This window comes from Plecotus auritus (assembly GCF_963455305.1).
Source record: "Plecotus auritus genome assembly, chromosome: 5".
Classification (NCBI taxonomy): Eukaryota; Metazoa; Chordata; class Mammalia; order Chiroptera; family Vespertilionidae; genus Plecotus; species Plecotus auritus.
Genome location: NC_137776.1, coordinates 143040650 through 143058543, shown reverse-complemented (window position 1 = coordinate 143058543; position 17894 = coordinate 143040650). Strand labels below are relative to the sequence as shown.

Below are 17894 nucleotides of genomic sequence, written 5' to 3'. Positions count from 1 at the left end.
ACCCATCCACCCATTTCAGTTTTTCCTGCCACAGACTCAATTTATTGTATTCAAACCTATAATTTGGATATGTCTGTAATTTTATTAAAATAGTTCACATAGAATGTGGCATATGTGCTAATTTCTATCTTCAGGGCACCTGGTGAATTCTAGCTAGTAATCCACAACGTTAACATCTGAAAGACTAGTCAGCAGCACTTGAGCCATCTCTACCTCAGATTAATACTAGATAGTTTGTTAATTGAAGTAGTGCTCATTAGAAGTGAACTTTGTGAAATTGTTATTACGTATGTTGATTGGCTGGATACATTGACTGAACCCTGTCCTGGTTTTTGGAGGGTCAGAGAATATAGTAGGCTCAATAATCATCTTTTGGAATGTTGGGCCCAGGAGTCCAAAATGGTCTTTTGTTTTGGCACTAAATGGAAAGTTTTGTTATCAGACAAAACCCATATGAAATGGGCATTGTTATTCCCATTTTCCAGATAAGAAATCAGAGAACTAGAGAGGAGAAGTGGATAAACAGCCTCAGTTAGCACAGCTAGTAATTTACAGAGCTGAGGTTTGGCTTGAAATCATCCCAAATCCATCACCAAGCCTTATTGATTTTACATCCTTGCATTTATCTGTCTGTTGCTCGCAGTCACCACTGTCAACATCACAGAAAAGCTATCATCGTCTCTTTCCAGGAAGACTAAATTAGCCTCTCTTGCCCATTCAACCCATTTTCCATGCTGCAGTCCATGGTATGCAATCATGGATGTAATTTGACATTTACTTTTTAGATTGTGTTTGTTTGTTTGGCAATATATAAACAACAAATTTTCAAGGGTGCAGCTAATTGCCTCTTAATAACAGCCAATAGGATATACCTTATCCTCTTTAGATGACTTCATAAAAAATAAAATCACAGCAAAACTTTTATATCCTCAAGGAAATATGTTTCTCAAGAATCTCCAAAATTGCCATTCATTGTAGAGCATCTAAAGAATTAATAGATTTTTTCCTTAAAGTCTTATATATCACATTTTGCACAAATAGCAAATGCTTTGGTTTCAGTACACATGAAACCTATATAATTTTATTAACAAACTAGAGGCCTGTTGCGTGAACAGATTTGTGCAATAGGCCTTCCTTCCCTTGGCTTCCAGCACCGGTTTTCCTCCGGCACCCGGGACCCAAGCCTTCGCTCCAGCCAGAGTCTGCCTTCTTCATCTTTGCTGCAGACTCTGGCCAGAGTCTGCCATCTTCGTTGCAGACTGCTATCTTCGTCTTTGCTGCAGACTCGCGGAGTCTGCAGTCTTGTCTTCGCTGGGGCACTCCACTCCTGTAGATCCCTTCGTCCCTGCCCTCCCTCTCATAGCAGGCATCCTGCCCCCCTGGCCACTCCACGCCTGGAGCAGCTGGGCGGTGGCCATCTTTGGCCTTCTAATTTGCATACTCACTCTGATTGGCTGTGGGTGTAGTGGAGGTATGGTCAATTTACATGTTTGTCTATTATTTGGTAATATGTCACCCCAATGAAAAATGCATTAAAAATGTAAAAATGACCAAAAAAAAAAAAGGCAAGAAACTAGGTAAATATAGAATTTTCTTGAGTTGGATAAGAGTTGGAAGTGTTACCAATGTAACAATTTTTTTTTGTTCTAACACATAGGATGTGAGTATAGATGCTAAAGAGTAATATTATTAAAACGAAGGAAATAATTTATGTCTGTGACTCTATGATCCATTCCTGGGATCATTTTGGTCACAATTATTAAACATTTTGCATAAAGATTATAACCAGTCATTTTTTCTTGAAATATTAATGTTTATTGCATGTAATATTATTATATTTAAGATGGTTTTTTTCTTGAATAATTGGCATTTATTGCATGTAACATTATTATATTTAATATAGTTTTTCTTGAAATGTTAATGTTTATTGCATGTAACATTTTTATATTTAAAATCATTTTTCTTGGAAAAAAATAAATGTTCACTTCTAAAAATAAAAAGATTATAACCAGTGATTTCTAATTATCTTTCTTTTTTACAGAATTATCAGAGCCAAAACTGATCACGTTTTGGCTCTGATATTCTGCTAAATCACATTTCTCTCAAGGGTCAACCAATTCCTGGGTGAAATTGATACTTCAATGAAAAATAGAATAGCATATAACCTATGACAATAAAATTGAGAACATAAGTTTTTTTTATTAAAAAAAAAGCTAAAATTATTTAAGACCTTTCCTTGTGCAAAACACTTTCCAACTAATCTCATTTCATGTCCTGCTTATAACAGTGCAATGAGATAGTAATTACTAGCATTATTTTACTTGTGAGAAATCTGAGGCTCAGAAAAATTAACTGACTTGTTGAAGTCTCTACAGTAAGAAAGTGGCTGAACCACAATTCAAAGCCAGGGCACAAGTATGAATTCCAAAACTCCAATTCTTAAACAATATAATTTATTATTCTTCTAAAGTGGAGTATTGTCTTCAATGTGGAAATGGACAAGCTAATTCAGGATACACATCCAATATTTACCAGGTGTACCGGTTAATAATGCAGATCTTGTAATCAAAGAAAACATGATAATTTCAAGAGAAACATCAAAAGTGTTTTATTCAAAGTAATGTCCATTGCTAGCTACACATTTCCCCTATCTTTCAGGTAATTTGTGAATACCGTCCCAATAGAACTTTTCTTGTTTTGAGGCAAACCATTCAGAGACCCAATTTTCCACTTCTTCGTACGTTTTGAAGTGTTGCTCAGAAAGTGCGTGTGCCATCGATTGGAACAAGTGGTCATCTGAAGGAACAAGGTCTGGTCAATACAGCGGGTGGGTTAATACTTTCCAGGCAAGATCTTTTAATGTGTCTTTAACTGGTTTTGAAGTGTGTGAAGGTGCGTCATCACGAAGCTAAATTACTTTGCTGTGTCTTCTGGAACATTCTGGTCATTTCATGATCAAAGCGTGGTTCACATTGATTATTTGTTGTTGGTAGCGATCAGTATTGATGGTTTCACCTGGTTTTAGAAGCTCATAATACACCACACCTTCCTGATCCCACCAAACGAAGAGCATTGTCTTCTTTCTGAAGCGATTTGGCCTTGCAGTCGATGTTGATGGTTGACCTGGATCAACCCATGATTTTGTGCATTTGGGATTCTCAAAATAAATCCACTTTTCATCGCCAGTCACAATTCAATGCAAAAAAGACTTTCTTTTGTGCCAATGAAGCAACATTTTACTGATGACTTTTCGGTTTTCCATTTGTCTTTCATTCAGTTGATGTGGCACCCATTTTCCTTCCTTTAAAATCTTTCCCATTGCTTGCAGATGATCGGAAATTGTTTGCTGAGCAACGTTTAATCTTTCTGCAAGTTGTTTTTGAGTTTGACATGTATCTTCATCCAATAATGCTTATAATTGTCGGTCTTCAAACTTTTTCAGTTGACCTGAAACGTTCTTTGTCTTTCACATCAAAATCATCACTTTTAAAAGCATTTAAACCAGTGTTCACAAGTATTTTGAGATGGAGCAGGTTCACTATAAGCTTCCCGAAGTATTCAACAATACTTTTCTTCAGAATAAAGTAATGAATTAAAACTTCCGGCAAATGCTCTTTTTTTTGGCGTGAAATTCGACACTTTTAAGTGTAAAAATATCTATGATGTTAACACCTTCAGCAAGTTTGACATGAAGTTTTGAAGCTTGTTGTCAATACAACAAAATAGCATGCATATCAAATCACATATATACCAACATTTGTGTAACTCCATCTATTGGAAAAAAAATCCACATTATTAATTGGTACAACTAGTATCTGTGCCTAATGGAACTGACTATTAAGATCAATATGTTGCCCTAGCTGGTTTGGCTCAGTGGATAGAGCATCAGCCTGCGGACTGAAGGGTCCCGGGTTTGATTCCAGTCAAGGGCACATGCCTGGGTTACGGACTTGATCCCCAGTAGGGGGCATGCAGGAGGCAGCTGATCAATGATTCTTTCTCATTATTGATGTTTCTATCTCTCTCTCTGAAACCAATAAAAATATATTTTAAAAAAAGATCAATATGTCCTAGTTCAATTTCTTCATCCTACCAAAGAAACTGGATATAAACTATTCAAATAATTTGCCAAAGATCACATAGCCAATAAGTGGCAAAAACAAGATTTAAATCCTAGACTTCTATTTCCATCTGTTTTCACACCAGCACTATAAAAGTTCACCGGAAAGGTGCAAAAGTCTCTGCTACAAAATCAACAATGATGAATGCAAGCAACTTAGCAACACAGTGTGTCTGACATAGGACATAAACCTAGATCCAAATCCAGGTTTCCACCATCAACTTCAATTGCTACATGGGCAAAATGTGATAAACACAAAATGAATGGATACCACAAGTTTGCCACACTTAATTCATTAGCCCAAGCCCCATTCATCTCAGCACCTCTCACAGAGCTTTAACATAGCAGGTGCTCAATGGTGCTTGTTCAATCAATCCTATGTAATAAAGAGGTAATATGCAAATTGACTGTCACTCCAACACACAAGATGGCCGCCCCCATGTGGACAAAAGATGGCTGCCACAAGATGGCCAGCAGGGGAGGGCAATTGGGGTGATCAGGCCAGCAGGGGAGGGCAATTGGGGTGATCAGGCCAGCAGGGGAGGGCAGTTGGGAGGGACCAGGCCTGTAGAGGAGGACAGTTGGGGGTGACCAGGCCTGCATGGGGAGGACAGATGGGGGGACCAGGCCTGCAGGGGATGGCAGTTGGGATGGACAAGGCCTGCAGGGGAGGGCGGTTAGGGGGGGATCAGGCCTGCAGGGGAGGGCAGTTGGGGGCGACCAGGCTGGCAAGGGAGGGCAGTTAGGGGTGACCGGGCCAGCAGGAGGACAGTTAGGGGTGACCAGGCTGCCAGGGGAGGGCAGTTAGGGGCAATCGGGCTGGCAGGGGAGCAGTTAGGCATTGATCAGGCTGGCAGGGGAGTGGTTAGGGGGTGATCAGGCTGGCAGGCAGGCGAGCGGTTGGGAGCCAGCAGTCCTGGATTGTGATAGGACAGTTGGATATCCCTTGAGGGGTCCCAGATTGGAGAGGGTGCAGGCTGGGCTGAGGGACTGCCCCCCCCCCATGCACGAATTTCGTGCACTGGGCCTCTAGTTATCTTATAATGATTTTATATACTATGTGTTTTGGATATAAGATGTCTAGAAGGCATTTGCTTAAATGCCTTAAGCAAATAAAGAGGAGGATAGACTGAGACAAAATGTGCCAAAATTTTAAGTCATATCTAAATGATGAGATTGTAAGAAGTTATTTCCTTCTTCTTTAGACTTTTTCTGCATTTACAAATGATTATAGTAAGTGTATATTATCTTTAAAAATACAAAGTTGTGTTTTTGGTTTTGTTTTAAAAGAATGAGATTTAGAAAGACAAAGAGTGAGGAAAAATTTTGAGGAAAAGCTACAAAAAGTCAGAAGTTACTACTTAGCTATGTCTTATAGGATCTCATGCAAACTCTTCTGTGCTTACCCTTGCAATTATAAAACATATCCCATGTCTCTACAAAGAAGGCCTGAATTCTAAGACAACATGAGAAAAAAAAAAGTTAAAAAAAAAAACAGGAACAGAGCAGCCAGTATTTAGCAAAAAACATTTGATTCCTACAGTGGTAGGAAGAAAGAAGCCAACTCATAAAATGTTAATAGTGCTTTCTTTAGCAGTGGCTAAAATGTTCCAGCTTGTAATAGAGCTCAGGAAAATGCTTCTGGAACATTCTGGATGTTTAAAGAGAAGTGATGAGAGAGGGTGTTAGTCAATTAACTCCACTTTGTCTTAGTTGCCAAATTAAGAAACCTCAGTTGACTATTTTATTCTTAGGTCAAGCTCCTGCCATGATCCTCACTTTATAAATAAGAGATCAGTAGTAAAAGGTGGTAATGACATTTATCCATTAATTGATTCCAATAAGAATACACTTAGTGTCTATGGAGACAAACAAAGCACTAAAAAGGACTGTACAGCTTAGTTGAAGGAGCATTGTCTTGTTCTTAGAATCAATCAGATATGAGTTCAAATACTAGCTCTGCAGCTCAAAAGATGTGACCACAGGCACCTTTTCAACCTCTTTGAGCATCAGCTCCCATTTCAGTAAATCATGGAAACAAATAATTTCAGAGGAATGTTGTGATAATTAAATCAATAAAATAAGTGTGGCAGTTTCTGATATATAGAAGGCATTTAAATCTATATTAATCTAATGACACCTGGGGAGCCATAAAGCAAATAAGATACTTCCTTTTCATTCCAGGAGTTCTCCGTCTCGCTAGAAGACAAGCTGTGCACATATAAAACATTTGGTGTAAGGAGGAATATATTTGATTACCCTGATATTTAATGTCAAGCATAGGCTGAAAGGAGATATCCCAGAGCGGAAATGATCAGAGTAAGCAGCATGAAAGAGACAGACTTCAACTGAGTCTCCAGGTATAGGATCTTGGAAGTCATCAATTTCATCCTAACAACAGGAATAAAGCTGAACAAACTGAAGATCAACAGCTCTTCTTAGATCTGTCAGAGAATTGAGGTCACAGGGCAAACTGCAAACCCTCAAAACTGGAGAGAGAGACGGGAAGATACAGCAGAAACCTCTGCGTGAACTGTTACTGGGTAGGAAAACCTCAACTGTAACTGACAAATTACTGGAGGCTCCTTTGGACAACTCTGAGAATTAAACTGAATCTCTAATAAGGGAGTAGAATTGGTGGAGAGGAAGGACAACTCCACTGGGGAAAGTGAGGGTGGAGGTGAATTTATAACAATAGATGCTATTACACGACCATGTTACTCGTAAACAATTTAAAAATTACAAAGGATTAAAAATTCCCAGGGCCCACAGAAGAAAACAGTGATGGCTATGTTATTAAGTGAATAAATCCATTTAAATATGGTGAATTGTATATAGATGTCTGTCTTCAGTACTTACCAAGAACCAGCTACACAGGGTAGTAAAAGAATTTTTAAATGTATACATCTGCAAAGAGGGAACATCAGCAGATGAGAGCTGTCTACAAGAGTGCAAACATGAGAAAAAAGAAAAGAGGTGTCCGGTTTATCTAAGCAAAGGAATGTAGTAGTGCATGTACATTTTTATAGTGAATGTAGTGGGAAAGAAGAGGAATGATCTGATTTACACTTCAGAATCTAGGGGTCATACCTTCCAGGTAAAGGCAGGGGTGGAACTAGGGGTAGAAACTGCCCTAACCTGAAAGCTACCCTGGAAGCTCCTTTTGTCACTCCCACCTCACTGAGGATGCAAAAGCAGCCAGATTGGGGGGGGGGGGACTATCAATTACCATTAGTTTTCTTTCCCTGCTTTAATTTTCTTCATAGCACCATCACCACCTGACATCAGGTTATCTAGTTATTTGTTAATTGATACACTGTTTATTTTTCCCACAAGCAAGTAAGTTCCAGGAAGAAAAGAGCTTTGTTGCTCTTCTTCAAATCTATCCTTAGTGCTTGGCAAATAGTAAGAATTTAGTAAATATTTGTGGCATGAATGAGTGAATGAATGAATGAACAATAGGAATATTACCAATACCTTCCAGTCTCATACTTGCTCCGTTTTCCCAAGCCTTGGGGCCTTTGGCTTACTATAGAAACCTTTTCCAAGAGGAAGAAAGATCATGAGCAAAGTCACAAGGAAGAAGGCACAGGGGGAACAGAGACTTGACAAAGGCCAAAGAGATTAGGATGCTTCTTCAGGGCTCTTCCCTAATTTTGTTAGAGAAGATTCTATATTTTCCTTAACTGCATCTCTCATACCTCTCAATATCAAAGCACTTTTAAATGGAGCTATTGTAAATCTTTCCTCTTAAAATTTCTGATATTTTAATTTGCCATTTTCTCACTAGAGCATTCATGAAGTCTGGCACCTCTACACATCACATAACCCAAGCGTCCTCCATCCGGAGGAGATGCGACTGCAAGGGATAGAGAAATAATCAAGGCAGGGAGCCGAACCCCATTATGCAAGTCATTCTTCTTCATAGAGAAAGTACATATCATTCACTCCTGAATGGGATAATTTTCCCTCCTACAAGTCGGTGCTGATAGCTCACATGTATTGAACACTCTCACCTAAATCTAGACATGGACCAGGAGAAATATTTATTGGGGAACAAAAAGCTAAACAGATGTAAAAGAAGCAAACTACTGAAGGTTAATCTCCAAGTCTCTAAACCAAGGTGGCATCATGATGCCAGTCAGGTCTCTTGACCCACTACCTGAGCCACCAGTTGCCAGACTTGTGGGTTCCAAAAGAGAAGTCTGCAGTGGTCTGTTTCAGTCTGCGGGTGCTCCCATCCATCTCACCCCCGGTTATTTGAATGCAGTGTAAAGCACCCTGGATGTGATACTCTATGCTTGAAATATCTTTGTATCGCTTTCTATAGCAATCTATCTAAATAAGTCATGAAGTCTAAAAACATACTTCCTGAAGTTCTGCCTTTGATGCCATGTAACTTGCCAAGGAAAACAATACCAGAGGCCAACCTCCATGTCTGACACCTCCCAAAGCAGAATTAAGAACAAGGAGTTGAACCCTAGACTAGAACTGCCTCTTCTTATATCCACCAAAAAGCAGGTCTCAGAAGGTGTCCTATAAAACCTAAGTCCATCCTTCTTGTGGGGATATTTGGTATTAAAAATTAGCCACATCCCTGCTTTCCCACATTTTCCAGTTAATCAGTGATACAATGATATGACCTGAAAGAAGAGTCCTGATTAAAAATATTTTGCTAGCTATGATTATTAGAAATTTTTTATGTTTCCTGATTTAAAAAGTAGTCGATTGTGGAATATATAGCTTATTAAGTGAATATACTTTCTTTCATGTCATTAAAACAAAACCTTTGAGTGCTATTAAGCATCAAAACACGAAAGATGAGCTCTGACACATACAAAGGTTTCCAAAAGAGGCAGGACAAATGTCATCAAGTTAAAGAGATCCAGATTTGGACAAGACAAGTCATTCCCATATTTTCTTCCTGTTGGCAAATCTGGACTGCTCCATCAGACCTGGCTGAAACATCCTTCAAGTCTATCAACCTATTTCGGCTCTGATTATGGGCTCTGCCAACATTTCCATTGTACTCTGGTTCCCCATGTAGATTTTCTCTAGGGCAAAAATGTACTAGCCAGCAGGCACAAACCTGAGCATAGCAAGTAGCCAGTTGACTACAATAAGCTCACCTAATCCTTGGGACTTTTCTACTTTTGTGAATTTGAAAACAAAATGTTACAAAACAAAATTTTATTATAAAAGTTTTTATCTATGTAAAGAAATTTGCAAATTGGGGAAAAATGATTTGGCCAAGTGTCTCAATATTTGGCCTGGAAAAAACTGGTCACTATCTGTATTAGGGACATAAATAACATCTTCACTCCAAAGCACTTGAAGCGTGACATGTAAATGTTGCAGACTTAATGCCACAGAGAGTATAAAGAGGAAGAAATTGAATCTTGCTGAGGAAATCTGGAAAGCATCAAAGAGGAGGTGGTAATCAACTGAGCCTTGAAGATGAGCAGAGTGATGATAAGCAAAGATTGAGAGAGACTAAGGTGATTACTTCAATAAAAGAAAATGTAGAGGTTGGAGCATGTGCTCAGCATGCAAGGAATGAAGTAGATTAAACAGATTAGATATGAGTTCAAAGAAAGACTAGATTCAAATGGCAGAAAACCATGACATAACAGTTTGGGGAATCTAAATGTTGCATGGCAGCAATGCAAACCATGCCTTCTGATGAGGGAAGAGACACAATGGAATGGTACTCTAGGAATTAGACAAGATCTGAAAAAATATGAGCCATGGCTAGAAAACTAAAAAGCACACTTTCTTTTTTTTAAAATATATTTTTATTGATTTCAGAGAGAAGGAGAGAGAGAGAGAGAGAGAGAGAGAGAGAGAGAGAAACATCAATGATAAGAGAGAATCATTGATTGGCCTCCTGCATACCTCACACTGGGGATCGAGCCCAAAACTTGGGCATGTGCCCTGACCAGAAATTGAACCGCGACCTCCTGGTTAATGTTCAACCACTGAGCCACACAGGCTGGGCTGAAAAGCACACTTTCAACTACATAAAATTTACATTCCAGTGTAAAAATCACATAATAATATTTTCCATGCAGATACCTGATGAAAGCAGGCTAAAATGAAAACTGGAAGACAGAGAGCTTTAGACTACTAGATCCTAGATCATGATGGTATGTATTATTATAATACTAGAGGCCTAATGCATGAAATTCATGCAAGAGTAGGCCTTCCTTCCCCCGGCTGCCGGCACCAGCTTCCCTCTGGTACCCAGGACCTGGGCTTCCCTCGCAGCCCAGCTTTTTCCAGAAGGTCATCTGGAAGGATGTCTGGTCTAATTAGCATATTATGTTTTTATTATTATAGATGGGAAGCCCCAGGAGAGTACAAATTGAACTACTTTATAATTTTGAATGGAACTTGCAAGCATCTCCTGGAGGGTCGAGGAGATGTTTTTCAGGAAGAACCTCGCCATGAAGATATTAAAAACTAGAATATATTTATTTTCTAAGTATCCAGTGGAAGTTTAGTATTACCAATATCCTATATAATAAAAGCCTAATATGCAAATTGTTCAACCAGGAGTTCAACCGCTCACTATAACATGTGCTGGCCAGCAGGGGGCGGCGCAGAACATGGTGGGTGTCGGCGATGCCGTGCTGGCAGCGGGCGGCAGTGGAGGCGCTGCCAGACCCGATGGGGCCCGACAAGAGTGGGACTGCAGTGGGATGGTAGAGCAGGTGAGGGGGTAGTGCCAGGCCACAGCGGGGTGCCAGGTGGGGCTGCAGGGCTGTGAGGCTGTGGGCACGAGCTGGGGCCCAATACCCACAGGCCCTCCCCCACCGAGGGACCCCACCCATGCACGAATTCATGCACTGGGCCTCTAGTGTATCTATAAGAAAACTTTTTGTGTGGAGTCAGAGAAACTCTAGAATTCTACAACTATTTGTGTATTTGGAGAGTTGGAGCAAAAACACAAAAGCAGGAAACCTTTTCTTGCTTGAATCAAAAACATATTTCCAAAGACACAGAGTAAGGGGGTGGAAGAAGATGCCATGCATTTGTCATTGCCTCTCAAAAGCCAGAAGTTTAAGAACTGGAAAATTGACTGGAATGAAATTCAGTAAGTTCAATGAAAAGGAAATATATTTGAAATAGAGAATTCCATTTCACAAAATCACCTTATGTAAAGGCTTGGGCTAGTTGCAAGCTTAATTTGCACACAATATTGGCTGTGGGGTGAAAAATAAAAGTGAAACAGAAAAAGAAAAAAAAACTCAACTACTATTGTTGGGAAGGCTGTTTAATTATTTATTATCCAGGAAATGTTATGATGTTACATAAATGGGGAACCCATTTTCAGTTTCGACTTTAAGCAAAAAACTAGCATTCATATCAAGGGGGCAGAAAGACCTCTTCAAACTAGACAGGAAGGTTGCAGACAACCCTCCCCTCAAGGGGAAAGAACAGACATGAGAATTAAGAGTCCATTACACATCAGGAGTAGAAAAAGACTTGTGTAGCACCATGAAGTCACTCTCAGAGTTAAGAAAGCAAAGATTGTGAACTCTCTGTCATAGGTAATTAAGGCCCCATAATCACAAATAGAGATTCCAGCTAAGATTAGACCAGGAACAGAATGGAGCACACAGATAGTGGATGAGCCATACCACCCCATAAGAAATTCCTTAGCTGTCTTGCTTTAAGGTTTTAACTAGTTCTCTTTAGAGGAAGAACTGGATATTTATGTCAAAATATATTATATGCCCTACTAACTATAATTACAGTTCACTTCAATAAGTAATCCTTTGTGGAAAGGGTAAATAAATGCTACCTTTCATCAGGCTCCATCAGATTTCACTTTCCCAGCCCGAGATAACATTTTAGGCAGATCCTGTAGCTTTCTGGTCATTTACAGTTATAAGAACCACATCACCTTGATAATTCATATTCTTTTTCTGGTATTAGAGTATTAAAATATCCAGTTCAATATAAATTAAGACTTCAATCTCATATCCTATTCAAAGCATCTCCTTTTTACTCATGCCAAGAACCTAGTCATGGAAACTGAAGTAGGAGAGGGAATTGAAGGCATCTTTTCAACCATTTCTCCTGACGTATGCCTCCTCCAATCAGTATGTGGTTTCCAGTTCTTGCATGGAATAGAATAGTAAAATGAGTATTGGAAGGGCAAAAAGTTAAGCATTTTTGCTCACACTGGTTGACCACCATGCCTTACTGTGGTTCATCTCATGGCTACTGCATGGGAAAGTTTTGTGCATTCTTCAGAGCCATTTCTTTTGCACTGAGGAAACTCTCACACTTTGGGTTTTTGACTTGGTTAATGCATCCCACTGAGGGCCTTTTGCTAAACTCCCTTAGGCACTGCCCCAGTAGTTCACCCCACAGGCAGCTTCTGTAGCTGTACAATCCTCACCCCTGCAAACAACTTCTTGGGTGAACAATTACCAAAATCACTCAATCCCTGTTACTTTCCACTGCATCTACTTGGCTCAGGAGGAATGTATGGATAAGTTATGAAAATATAAGCTGTTTTCAATAATTCAATAATATTTCAAATCAACACATATTCCTATTTTCAGGTAATGCATATTATATAACTTAGCAAAAACATTGTCTATAACAGAGAGTAAAAGTTGACTGGGAAGGAAGAAAGGGAGAAGAGAATTAGTATTTGTGGAGGATTTTGTGCATATAAGTAAGTTAGTCTAAAAGAGATGAAATTATTAGTTATTGTGAACAACCATCACTTTATTATCCCAATTAATCCGCTTTTATGGGAACTTTTCTACCAGCTTCTCTATATTTTCTATGAACTGTGCCCTGATTAAAACAAAAACAAACACACACACACACGTTTATTCATCCACATGGCTGAGAAATGAAAGCTTTAGCCACTCTTAGCTTCTCCTTAACCTGTCATGACTACTATAAAAGAGAGAAAGTCACAGGGAGCCAGAAAGAATGAAGCAGATTTATAGAAGTAAGAAACAAAGACAGTTTTCTGGGTTTGCTATAGTGCTTTAGTCTCCAGGTCCAGCTGAGCTTGAGATTCAACTTCATTCTTGCTTTTGGGTTCTATGGGTGTATGCTACCTCTAGCTGTATTTTAGCTTAGGCTAGCTAACCTGGAATATGTTATCTTTAACCAAATTGCCCTTAACATACCCAATCAAGATCTAATGCCTGCAAGAAGTGAAGAAAGGATTCAAACCTGGGTCTGCATGATCCCAACATTTGTTCCACTTTCCACACTGCCAAGAGATAATGACATGATGTAGTGATAAGAGCAAGAAAAGGTTTGGGATGCAAAAACAAAAGTATAGCAGTCAGAAAGTTGGTGTAATCATCCAAACATACTCATAGCTGTTCAGATTTATATCCACTGAATGTTTCAGCTCTGCATCTAAGGAATGATCTGGATAAATTGAAGAATGTTCACTAGAGAGCCATAGAAAAAGATTAACTAGTTGGAAATGAAAAAAAGTACATGGTGTATATTGCCTCTACAATTCAATTCACACTTCATATCCTGCACTCAACCATCCTTCTCATTATGGTCTTATACTACTTTTTAACATTTTCTTTGTATTTTGTCTCATTTCCCCAAATAGCTTATGAGCTTTTTCAAGTCAAGGAGTATTTGTTATACTCTATGTTGTATTCAATAAGTATTGTGTTAAATGCATTAAAGGTACATAGCTTGTTCAAACCCAGGGAGATAAGAGGATAATTTAATAATAGTACTGGTAAATATGAATCTCTAAATTGATGGAAACTGATTTTTCTCCATACAACAACCAGAAGAGGAGGAAGAATTCTCACATACTTATGTAATATATTTGAATTCATATTAAAATAAATTTCTAAATTGAAGCAATTGTTATAGAATGTGTCACAGGAGGGAAAAAATGTATAGATTCGGCTTCTTCATTGGGATATTTTTTGTTGTCTAGGACAATTTTGGTCTTAATCCTTTTAATGATGTCTCACTTAATAAAGAGTTATGGACTTCATGACCTTCCTTCAAGTCCCTCCAAGATCTATGAAGATATCAGATAAGAATAGTATTTCAGCCAAAACCGGTTTGGCTCAGTGGATAGAGTGTCAGCCTGCGAACTGAAAGGTCCCAGGTTCAATTCCGGTCAAGGGCACGTAACTTGGTTGCGGGCACATCCCCAATAGGAGGTGTGCAAGAGACAGCTGATCGATGTTTCTCTCTCATCGATGTTTCTAACTCTCTATCCCTCTTCCTTCCTCTCTGTAAAAAATCAATAAAATATATATTTAAAAAAAAGAATAGTATTTCATCTTTCTTTTCCAATTATAATATTCCATATGGATATACTCAATATTTATGAATATTGGCATGAAGAACCCAGATACTAAAAATCTATATCACTGCCTAAAAGCCAGGTCTGTAAGTACTACTCCAAAGTAGAAAAACATGTTTGTAGATATTCTCATCTACCTGCTTACATTACCTAAAAGCTATGATGAATAAAAGGAATCAAATAATTAAGCCCAGGCATACTATAAACATAATATTGGAATTTAGCTTCTAGCCATAGTGAAGTAACTAGGCTTACATTAACTCTCTTACTTTAAGCAACTAGAAAGTCAGATAAAATACATTTAATGTCTCTTTTCAGACATTGTGCAATAGACAGCCCAAGACAGTAATCTCTGAAAGGAAAGCAAATGCAATTAGCCCTGACATTGCCTGATGATTTTTTCCTGAGAGTTTCTAGGTTGCAACACAGGGAAGGGGAACCCAAATGGAGGCTTGAGGTCTCTCTGAGATGAGGAGACACTGTTCTGATTTCAGGGAGTCCAATGCATAATTTGTGTGGTGAAATAACCAGAAAGAAAGGCGCTACCAAGAAAAAAGCTCTGGAGATCTGCAGACAAACCCTTTGGCTGAGTACTGACATGTGCATACATATGTGGTGACTACAGAACCATGGAAAGAACCATGAGAGAGGAGTGGGCAGGAGAGTGGAGCTCACAAGAGTCAGGAGTTCCAGTTTGCCACCAGTCAGAGAGGAGAGACCTCCTAACCCATGGAGCATTGGTTAGAGTCCTTAGGAGGTTACTGCCTAGACCATATTAGCCATGTGCTGAACTCACCTTAACAGAGCTTAACAGCAACACTCAAAAGCATTCAGCTAATTCAAAGTAACTGAACTGAATCCCAGAAAATTACCCAGCAATGTATTTAAAAAGACAAAAATAATCCAGAACCCAAAAATGTAAAATTCAACATTACCAATAATGAATAAAAAAATTTACCAGGTAAGCAAAAAAGTAGGAAAAATAATGCCTCACAACCAGGAGAGCAATTCAATGAATCAATAGAAACAAATACAGAAATGACAGATGATGAAATTAGCAGACATTAACAATAAACACCTATTATAAATATATTCCATATGCTTAAGAACACCATAAGGAAAATATATATTTTAAAAATATAATTCAAATTCTAGAGATGAAAAGTACAGTGTCTGAAATGAGAAATACACCAGATGGGATGAACAATAAATTAGACATTGATGAAGAAAAGAGCACCAAACTCAAAGACACAGGTATAGTCCAAAACAAAACATAGAGGGAAAACAAGATTTTTTTAAAAAAAATGAAAACACATCTGTGACCTGCAGGATGATATTAAACAGTCTAAAATATATGAAATCGAAGTCCCAGAGAAGAAATCAGAAAAAAATGAGAAAATTATGGCCAAAATTGTTTTACATTTGATAGCAACTATAAGCCCAAGATCCAGGAAGCTCCGCAAATTCTAAAGAGAAAAAACAAGAATAAAACTATGTCAAGGCACAGCATAGACAAATTGCTAAAAACAAACAAACAAAAAAACAAACAAACAGTAATTCTGAGAATACCTTAAAAGCAGCCAGAGCAAAGTGACACAAAGATTAAGCAGACTTTTCATCATAAACTATAAAAAGAGAAACCTCTAAAGCACTGAAAGGAAATATACATATACACACACACACACACACACACACATATATTATATATATATTTTTTCCATCAAAAAATGTCTTTCAAAATTAAGGTAAAGACTCTCTCAGACATACAAAATTTGAATAAATTCATTGCCAGCAAACCTGTACTACTAGAAATATTAAAGGAAGTTATTCAGGCAGAAGGAAAATGATACCAGATAGAAATCTGGATCTAAAACATGAAGAAAAAAACACTGGAAAAGGTAATATATTGGTAAATAAAAAAGCCTTTTTTTCTTTATTTTAAAATTATTTTAAAGATATATGAATTTTTAAAGCAAAAATAATAATGATAAATTGTAGGTTTTAAAATATATAAGGAATTAAAATATGTAAAAGCAATAACACAAAGTACAGGAGGGAGAAATAAAATTATACTATTGTAACATTCTTAAAATATATGTAAAGTAGTATTTCATTACTTGAAGGTTGAGTTCGATAAGTTAAAGACGTATATTGTAAACCCACTAAAATGGAATAACAACAACAAAAAATATATCCTAATATACCAATAGTGGAGACGGGATGGAATTTAAAAATACTTAATCAAAAGAAGGTAAGAAAAGAAAATAAAGAACAAACAATAGGTTTTTATGTCTCTTTTCTTCACTTGCTCTGCCTTAATCCTCTTTTCTCTCCTTTTCAACTTTACTTAATTCAGACTGCATTTAATCCACAAACTAAAGCAGAACAGGTCTCCTTCACCAAGCTGTCCCACACACCAATCTCAGGGTAGGTCACTGTTATGAACTGCACCCCAAATTTGAGTTGCTGCACTGAAATCTCAGTGTATTTTGGTGAAACCATATGTCCATTAAAGAAAAGAAGTTGAAGAAATATTAAACCCTTCCCAATTTCTTAAGAAACTCACACACAATCACAGACACACACACATACATACACACACACACACACACACACACACACACACATCAAAAAGGAAAAGCCCCAAAGAGGGAACAAAAATTGTGAAAAGTCTTTTCAGTGTCCAATCTCTAAGAAAGGTAGAATATTCTAAAACCAGGTCTTTATTTGAAATACCTTTCTTGGGCGGCATTCTGGGGGTGTCCTGTCAGAACGCCTCAGCCACCGGCTGACCTGGAGAAGGATGACAGGTTGAAGAGACAAATGTTTCAGGTTTGGTCCAGCACATCCAACACACGTCTGCCTGTCGCTGAAAGCGCTCCCTGGTGCCATTTCACAGTCTGAAACATAAGAAGGTACTAATTTCCTCGCCATTAAATTTTTCATGAATGTTTAGTTTGCCACTTAGGGACGGAGTATGCAGGTCAAAAGGGCTGTATTTGGAACTTGTTTGAAATAAAACTAAACTGATCCTATTCAAAGCAAATCTGGCTTCATCCCACTCTGTACATGTTTGCCTGCCTTGTTTTAAATGCCTTTCATTCTAGGGTTTTATCCTAATTACATATATTGAGGGCAGTGTAAGTGAGTGCACGCTTAGAAAGGTGAGAAATACTGACCGCTAAGTATACCAGATAAATTAAATGAGTAAATAAAGAAGAGACTCTGACACCTGGAGTTTGAGCTTAAGCCACAAAGCTCCAGGGCAATCTCCAATGTGGGGAAACCTGGAGATGATGTATTCATTTACTCAACTTCTTTGAAAATAAAACTTGCTATAAGAGGAAATTGTTATTTCCTAGGCAAAATCTTAAGACTTTTTCTTCTATCAAAACTTCTCATAGAAAGGTAGTCATCTTTTCTTATAATGATGAACAAAATAGATTT

At 38.1% G+C, this 17894-nt stretch overlaps 1 protein-coding gene across 2 annotated transcripts in view; it reads right to left on the bottom strand.

Moving 5' to 3' along the window:
• Positions 1–17894, bottom strand: part of TMC1 (transmembrane channel like 1) — a 241810-nt gene that overhangs the window by 113599 nt on the left and 110317 nt on the right. Inside the window, exon 2 of one of the 2 annotated variants that reach the window (XM_080668800.1) lies at positions 17184–17240. The exons of the other annotated variant lie outside the window; for it this stretch is intronic. Coding sequence (XP_080524926.1) covers positions 17184–17199 — 16 coding nt within the window. The 5' untranslated portion in view covers positions 17200–17240. The remainder of the gene's footprint in view (positions 1–17183; positions 17241–17894) is intronic. 2 annotated transcript variants of the gene reach the window in all.